The following is an 8,543-nucleotide window of genomic DNA, read 5'->3' on the forward strand; positions in this document are numbered from 1 at the left end:
TTCAATTTTCTTCTTTGCATACTTTTCAACAAGGGCACATTTTCATTCATGAGTCTTCAGAGAAAATAACAAGTTCACAATTCTTAGCAGCATTGCGGAGAGCATTAACGTTTTTAGGAGAGAACCTGCAATTTTTTGCCACGCATTCATTTCGTATAGGGGCAGCAATGGAGGCAGCTAGGTTGGGACTGGGTTTAGATGTCCTGAAGCGTATTGGCAGATGGAAGTCTAGCAGCTACAAACGATATGTGCGAAAATAACTGTGTTGGGATGGTGGCACGCTTGATTGCACCAGACTAATTTTTATTTTCTTTCAGGTACGGTTCGGGGACTGAATTGGAGATTTAAAAGGCAGACGTGGATGGTAGGCCATTCATTTGTAAAATGGGCAGCCCTGTTTGCAGAAAAACAGATTTACGGACGATCCCTTGGTATTCCTAGCGCCCAGCATGAATTGGTGTGGAAGGGAAAAGGAGGTATGAAATGGATTGCATTGTTCCCAACGTTAACGCAGATGTTCCACATAAGAGGTTGCCCGGACTATCTTCTTATCCATTTAGGAGAAAACGATTTGGTGAAATTATCGGGCCTCACACTCATCAAACAGATGCAACTGGACTTAGCGGTCCTCAAAACAGATTGGCTGACCACTCGCTTAATATGGACAGAATTCATGTATAGACATTCATGGCAACAGGCCAGATGTCATGCTGCGGTTGAAAAGGCTCGGCGAAAATTGAACAAAGCCATGAGAGTATTTTGCAAAGTCATGCAGATCGGGGTTATTGTACATGAGAATATCACAAGCAGCGAAGGTCATCTCTTTAGAGATGACGGAGTTCATCTGTCACATTTGGGCATGGCCTACTACTTGGTTGAGATTAGGAATATGCTGGCTCAGGAATTGCAGGTCAATCTATGGTGCAACTCTAAATTGTGAATGGATTTAGTTTAGGTACTTAGGTGGGGCCAGGAAAACTCCTTGGTTTTCCTGGGTGGCATAAAACCCTCGGGGAGGAAAAGTCTAGAGCGGGCTTCTCCAGTTATTAGTTAGCTAGGGGGACTTCTAGAGAACAATTGAGGGGAAAGATGGAAAGAAAATGTTGGGGAAGTTATGTTAAGTTTGAATACAAGGAAATATATATATGTGATGGTTTCGGTATAAATTCAGATTTATAATAAAATAAAATGGTTTCGTGTTCAATTGCCAAATTACATGTTATAATATCAATGAATGGTTATCTGTTGGGAAATTCATATATCCTGAATAAAGTAGCCTTTTATGCTATAAGAAAGCGAGTGGTCTTGAATTTGTGGGCGATGGCTCTGCAGGGGGAGCGGCGCGAGACGTCTCCCCCTGCGGTTTTCGCGCACAGTGGAACAGTCCAGGCGCGAGATAGGGAGGGAGCGTCAGGGCAGGTTCTCAGCGCGTAGGTTGTGAGGAGATTAGGCGCAGGCAGGTTAGAGTCGGGGATTTTGCTCTTCTAGCGAAATCCCACCCACCCACCCAAAAAAAAATAATAATAAAAAAAAATAGAATAGATAGAAGCCATTTGTAGAGCGCCTGGTTACTCAAAACAGAGTGTTCCCGCGCTGAAAACTGCAAAGGAACTTGGAGGAGTGAATACAGGGGAAGAAGCGCAGGGCCAGGGGGGAGAGAGGGGGATCAGATGCGGGGGAAGAGGAGAGTTTTCAATTTTCCTCGGAATCTTGTTTCAGAAGGTTCCATCCGCATCTCGATGGGGAGTTCGTTCCAACCTTTGGCAGCCAGGTATCTGAACGAGGAGCCGCCCATCTTGGCTCTGGTTATTTTAGGAATTTTAAACATCATCGTACCCGCAGATCTAAGATTCCGGGTAGGGCGATGTATTGTAAGTAGACTGTGTAGATAGTCTGGGCCAGTTCCATGGGCGAAGCACAGGGCCTTGAATTTAATTCGCTCCTTGATGGGGAGCCAATGGAGTCTAGTTAAGGCCATTTTCCCTGAGGCTCTACGAGGTAGCTTGAGCACAAGGCGCGCAGCGGCGTTTTGTGCACATTGGAGCTGGTGTATGCTCTTCTTGCTCAGACCCAATAACAAGGCGTTCCCATAGTCCAGATGGGGGGTGACTAGGGCATGCACAATTGTCTTTCTTGAGTCCAAGGGCAGAAGATCAAGAACCTTCCGAAGAACGATCAGTATGCTAAAGCATCTTGCTGTGACTTTGTTCACATGAGATTTGTATGACAGGTTGGAATCCAACGTTATGCCCAAGTTCCGCACCAAAGCCACAGGGCAGGGTAGATTGCCTAGTTCCGTTGGCCACCACATGTGGGACCATGCGGAGGAGGATTTTCCCACCACCATCAGCTAAGTTTTGTCGCCATTGAGGCGAAGGCAGTTATTGTTCATCCAAGCTGCCACGGAGGAGAGGCAGTTGGAGAAATTGGTGGCATCCTCCCTGTGGTCGGGTGTGAGTTTGAACATAAGCTGGGTGTCATCAGCGTAGCTAACAATGCCCACCCCATAAGTCTCTACTATGCGAGCCAGGGGCTCCATATAGATATTAAATAGGGTAGGGCTCAAACTTGAGCCCTGAGGGACCCCATGGCTCGCATTTCTCAGAGAAGACTTTAAGGGGGGGTAGTGTAGCTGAAAGTTTCTGTTGGTCAGAAAAGACTCCAACCATGCAAGGGCTGGCCCCTTAACTCCCATTCCAGACAGCCGAGACAGCAGCGTTGAGTGCAGCACGGTGTCAAAGGCTGCACTAAGATCTAATAATATCAACGATGCTGTCTCTCCCTCATCCGCTATGCGCCTAAGACTCTCTGTGGAGAAAAGTAGGGCTGACTCAGTAGAGTATCCAGCTCTAAACCCAGATTGAGTAGGGTGTAAGAGCGAGTGATCTTTAAGATAGCTCATGAGCTGTATGTTCACTACTTTCTCCAAAATCTTGGCACAGAAAGGGAGGAGGGATATGGGGCGAAGATTCTGGAGTTGGGAGATATGGATGTTAGCCTTTTTTTTTAAGGGGATAACTTGGGCGATTTTCCAGGTATCTAATACCTTACATTCCTCGAAGGACAGGGATACAATTTGGTGGATGTAGTTGATGACCGTAGACTTCATGACTCCTCTACAGCGAGTCGGTGGGCATACGTCACTCGGGGAACCAGATTGTATGCTGTTAACAAAGCTGAGTAGTTCTTGTTTCTCTGGGGTGATAAAACACGTAAGATCACAGGTCCTCGTGTTGCAATTGTTAACTTCTGTCGATTCGCTAGATCTGGACTCTTCTTTTGTAAAGGTGGCATGGATTGGTGGCATTGGAAAATGATAATATATATATAAGTATATAGTTGTAGGGTTATATATGTATATATATGTGTTTATATATATTCGCCACTTCAGGATGTGATTCCCATAACAGCTTTCTTGAGGCATAAAACCCTCGGGGAGGAAAAGTCTAGAGCGGGCTTCTCCGGTTATTAGTTAGCTAGGGGGACTTCTAGAGAACAATTGAGAGGAAAGATGGAAAGAAAATTTTGTGGAAGTTATGTTAAGTTTGAATACACGGAAATATATACATTTGATGGTTTCGGTATAAATTCAGATTTATAATAAAATGGTTTCGTGTTCAATTGCCAAATTACATGTTATAATATCAATGAATGGTTATCTGGTGGGAAATTCATATATCCTGAATAAAGTGGCCTTTTATGCTATAAGAAAGCGAGTGGTCTTGAATTTATGGGCGATGATGACATAGCGCAAGACAGCCTATTTGCACTGTTCCAACAGCCAGCATGGTTAGAGAGGACATGTTACTCTTTGACATTCCTGCCAAATATTATGCCTGGCTTCTGGGGATGACATCTATCTACAGACAGTCCATCTGCACAGCCTTGCTAAGTGCATCTCGCTTTAAACTAACACATTTGTGGCAATTTTTCAGCATTATAGCAATCCCTGAGATTGTCAGGCAAAATAAAGGTATCCTGAAATGCGATAAAACAGCGAAATTCCAGTATCTAACGTTGCTGGTATGGATGCATAAAAGCTGAGCTTGTTTATCAAAAGCCACAAGATGGCGCTAGTGTACACCAGATGGAATAGGAATCTCAATATTATGTAGTGACAATATCCTACTATCACGGAAAATCACATGCAAGCCAAATAAACTTAAGAGATTTGAAGACCGAAACACAAAACCACACACCTGCCTAATTAATGTAAAAAAGCACCTCCTGCTCAAACCATAGTATCAAGCAGATGTGAATGTTCAGCTGCAAAACTAAGCTTCTAAATACATGCCAAAAACTGGGACAATCAAATCTAGAGTAAAAGAGGGGCCTAATTGCAGAACTGTACTGGGCAAAGATTCCCCGCTGGTGTCCCGCACACATCATCTAGTCTACCTCGGGTCCCACGAGGCTGATCATGCTATTAATTTTATTGTTTCTCAGCCACCCGCCCGGCAACAGGTGTTCAACCTAGGCGGTGGGATGTGCCATGCTACAACTAAGTGTGGGTGACATTATACTTAGTGAGAAACTGTCACTCATAGTCGTTGTCACTGATAATTACTCTGAAATTATGAAAATGTCACACATAAGCAATCTGAAACCTTGTCATAGGGTGACCAGATCTTGACAACTGAAAACTGGCACATTTTGCAAAAATAGAAGAAGGACTACAATTTTACATCAACTGAGCAGCCCAGAATGACAGCTCTCATCAATTTAGGAACACAATAGAGGCACTAAGAAAATAAATAAAATGTATTTTTTTAAACCAGCATCATGCCTGTTAATTAGATTGCTTACTTATACCAGCTGCTAACTAGCACAGCTTTAGAACACCTAAAATATTGACTCTCATTGTTGTCAGCAGGGCTTTATGTGGGCCGGATCTCAGAGGGTCTGAGCACCGGCAGTTTTTTAAAGGGGGCCTCAAAACGGGTCTCTATCGAGCCCTGGCACAGACGATCCGTTTTTTTTCCGGACTGCATTGACAGCAGTTTGCGGTCACTGCAGTCCGGAAAAAAGTGCCATGGCACAAAACAGCCCGATAGAGACCCATTTCGAAACAGCAAGCACATTGATGTGCGCGAGCTCACACTGCTCACTTCTCACTAGTGGAGAAGTTACGTCATGACGTCATGCCAGGTGAGCGTTGTGGGGGAAGGGAAATCCTCTAAAGAGTCATTATCTTTCTGGATTTCCCTTCTCTTTCTGAAACACAAGAGCAGCAACATTGTGGTAGGGTCACCAAGGCGTTAATTGGAAGCTTTTTAAATATTATATGTAACAAACCATAGTTGCAGCTTATTTATCTTATGCAACTAATAACCATTGACAAATTCAATAGTCCTTACTTGTTGTAGGTATGATGTTACTTGTTGTCTCGCATATCTGGATGCAATGACAGAAACAGCAAAATACAAGTCGGGCGGCACACTATGCTAAACACAGATTTTTAGCCAAAGTTTGTTAAAGCCACGTCCCTAATTACTCTGGCCTCACCCCTGTGAGAGGCAACCCCAGTTTTTTCATCCCACTTAACCTTTTCGACGGAACCACTCCGTCATCAGCCGCGGTGGCGCTGTGCTGTTGACGGAGCGGTTCCATCATGGCCCGCCCGACGCGCCTGCGCGGCGCTGATTTCGCGCCTGCCCGGTGCGTTCTATTGAGCGGGCGGGGCCATGACAGAACCGCTCCGTCATCAGCACAGCTCACCCGAGGCTGGTGACGGAGCGGTTCCATCACCAGCTTGTGAGAGTCGCGCACCCCCCCCCCCCCGCGCCCCCTAAGCGCTATGGCGGAATAGCCGCCGCAGCGAAGGTTTTAAAGCCCAGGTTGCCCTCTAAAAACCAGGAAATGAGCCGGGAAAGCTGATGTAAACCTGGACTTTCCTAGCAAATCCGGGGCGCCTGCTCAGACTATTTATTTATTTAATGCATTTTTATAAAGCGCAGACTTTACCCGAAGGTGTAAGAGCGCTGTACAATAGAACCAGTTACGTTACATGAGAGAAATGTTACAGAATAGAACATTACAAAAATAAACAGGAGACTAGAAGAGGTAGGGTAAAACCATAGAAAGCAAGAACACAATATCAAACACAGCAAGCAAGGGTGAGGAATGTACAAGGAAATACTAAAAATTTACATTGATGAAGGAACTACCCTAGAGGGGTTGAGAATGAAGGTATTAGTTCTGAAAGTGTCTTGAAAGGGAAGAGATTTTAGGTCAGCTTTGAAGATCCGGATAGAGGTGCTGGCTTGGAGCAATGGGGGAAGCGAGCTCCAGATTCTCACTGTATTACCTGAGAACGATTGCGCCATCGATCTTTCCCTTTTGATGGAGGGGGGTGGCGGCATAAGCAGAAACTTTTCCTACCCTGGCAACTGTCTGCACCACATCCTGCCTAGGGTAGACGGGATTACTTTTCAGGTGTTCTGCAGTCTGTCCCTTAAAAGCACAATTAGTTAAGTCTCAAGTCGTCCTTAAGTCGCCCCAAAGCACGCCATTGTAAAAGCACCTTCGAACGGTCAATTTTCAAAGCCGACCATGAAGGATTTAATATTGTAATTTCCGCTCAAACATGGCCGCTACATTAACACAAAGCACCAATGAAGCCTTAGATCATTTAGCTAACGATACGTCATACCTTTGAAACTACCGGCAGTTGCAAAACAAGCGGCTACATCACCGAAATGAACGAACTAACGTCAGACATAGAAGTAGAGACAGTTTGAAATACTTACAGTAGCCATAGTCGATGCTGCGCGACCACATTTCAGTGCCTGGAATCTGCTGATTGTGCGATAGAAGACTCGCTGCTGTTGTAACAGTCGTAATACCGTCGCCATGTTTAACTCGTCTCTGTGCTTCCTGCTAAATGTACTCTGATGAAATCACTGATGTTCGCAAAGTGTCGCAGGCGTTCCTATAGCACTGGCACTACTCCAGTTCACATACGTGTTTTCGTTTGTATGAATTGACTTTAGCAGGCTGGAGCATGTGAGCACATTCTAAGGCTACACCCAGCCCCGTTTTTAAAAAACTACAAAATATGCATTTTAAAATGCACTATTAAGTCTAGGTGGATAAGAGCTGAACAAGTAGGATACAGTTTTCAAAGACGTGTAATTTTTCTGCGTTGGAATTGCAAAAGCTTTAGCCCGGGAGAAACATACATTGGGGGTCGCTATATGTGTGAAAGAGTCAGAGTGTGGAGTCACGAGGGGCGGAGCTTGAAACGCAGTGTCTGACAGTCAACCATGCATTCATAAAAAATCTGCAAGAAATTGGCAACAAGGACATATGTGACAGTAAAAGTGTTCGAGCTTACCTAATTGGCCACTAGGAGGCTGCATGTTAAAATATTTTACAGCATTAAATTACCTGGTGCAGACATCTAGAGGTGAGGTAAGGTAGCTCTAGTAGTTAATGCATAGTGCCGATATATCGGCAAACCCCGCTCAACAGTAATTAGGTGCACTGCTCAAAATAAACAATCCACACAAGTTTTTGTTGGAGAAAGTTTGCTGCAGGTTTATTACATACAAGGAGTATGCCAAACTTGGTGAGTTAACTTGCGGGCGATCTAAGGGCAGGCAGCGGTTACTCACCTAAACTGCCTTGCCCACCGGATGAGCCAAACTGCACTGTGGACAATCCAATCGGTGCTACCATTTATGTGGGGGTTGATCCAGCGCAGGGTCAATACCTAGGGATCAATACTCAATTCATACACCTACAATGGCCCAACACATTCACCCAGAATCCCTGATGCGCGGGTGTCAATTTGTTTCGTTCAAAAGCTTTTCTCTTTGATTCAATGTAGAGTTTAAAATACCTATCAATTTAGTTAATCAATTTTCCCTCTACTTGGTCAATGGACCAATTAGTTCAATCAATCAATCATAGCATTTGTAAAGCGCACTACATACCTGTGAGGGTCGAAGAGCCAGGTCTTGAGAAGTCTCCTGAAGGTCAGAAGGTCTTCGGTCCTCTGTAGGCGGATGGGAAGGGTGTTCCATGTCTTGGCGGGGAAGTGGGAGAATGATCTGCCGCCGGCGGTCACTCTTCGGATGCGGGGGACAGTGGCGAGTGCATGGTCTGCGGAGCTGGCCGGTGGGGGTGTATAGGCTGAGTTGGTTGTTGAGGTACGCTGGTCCTGTGTTGTGGAGTGCCTTGTGTGCATGAATGAGGTGTTTGAAGGTCATCCTCTTGTTGACAAGGAACCAGTGCCGGTCTCTCAGATGGGATGTGATGTGGCTGCGGCGAGGGATGTCGAGGATCAGGCATGCGGAGGCGTTCTGGATGCGTTGGAGTCGTTTCAGGAGTTTAGCCGGGGCTCCTGCGTAGAGTGCGTTTCCGTAGTGTAGTCTACTGCTGACGCGGGCCTGGGTGACCGTCCTTCTCGTTTCGGTGGTAATCCACTTTAAGCATGCGGAGGGTGTTAAAGCAGGAGGAGGAGACAGCGTTGACCTGCTTCGTCATGGAGAGGGTAGAGTCGAGGATGACCCCTAGGTTGCGTGCGTGGTTGGTGGGTG

At 45.5% G+C, this 8,543-nt stretch overlaps 1 protein-coding gene across 2 annotated transcripts in view; it reads right to left on the reverse strand.

Annotated features, from left to right (window-relative positions):
- Nucleotides 1-7,209, reverse strand: part of LOC147724402 (regulator of microtubule dynamics protein 1-like) — a 363,899-nt gene extending 356,690 nt beyond the window's left edge. Inside the window, exon 1 of one of the 2 annotated variants that reach the window (XM_086965961.1) lies at nt 6,750-7,209. In XM_086965961.1, coding sequence (XP_086822087.1) covers nt 6,750-6,854 — 105 coding nt within the window. In that variant the 5' untranslated portion in view covers nt 6,855-7,209. The remainder of the gene's footprint in view (nt 1-6,749) is intronic. The other variant, XM_086965963.1, reaches the window with a different exon arrangement.
- Between the last annotated feature and the right edge of the window lie 1,334 nt (nt 7,210-8,543).

The sequence above is a fragment of the Lissotriton vulgaris genome, chromosome 4_1 (assembly GCF_964263255.1).
Source record: "Lissotriton vulgaris chromosome 4_1, aLisVul1.2, whole genome shotgun sequence".
Classification (NCBI taxonomy): Eukaryota; Metazoa; Chordata; class Amphibia; order Caudata; family Salamandridae; genus Lissotriton; species Lissotriton vulgaris.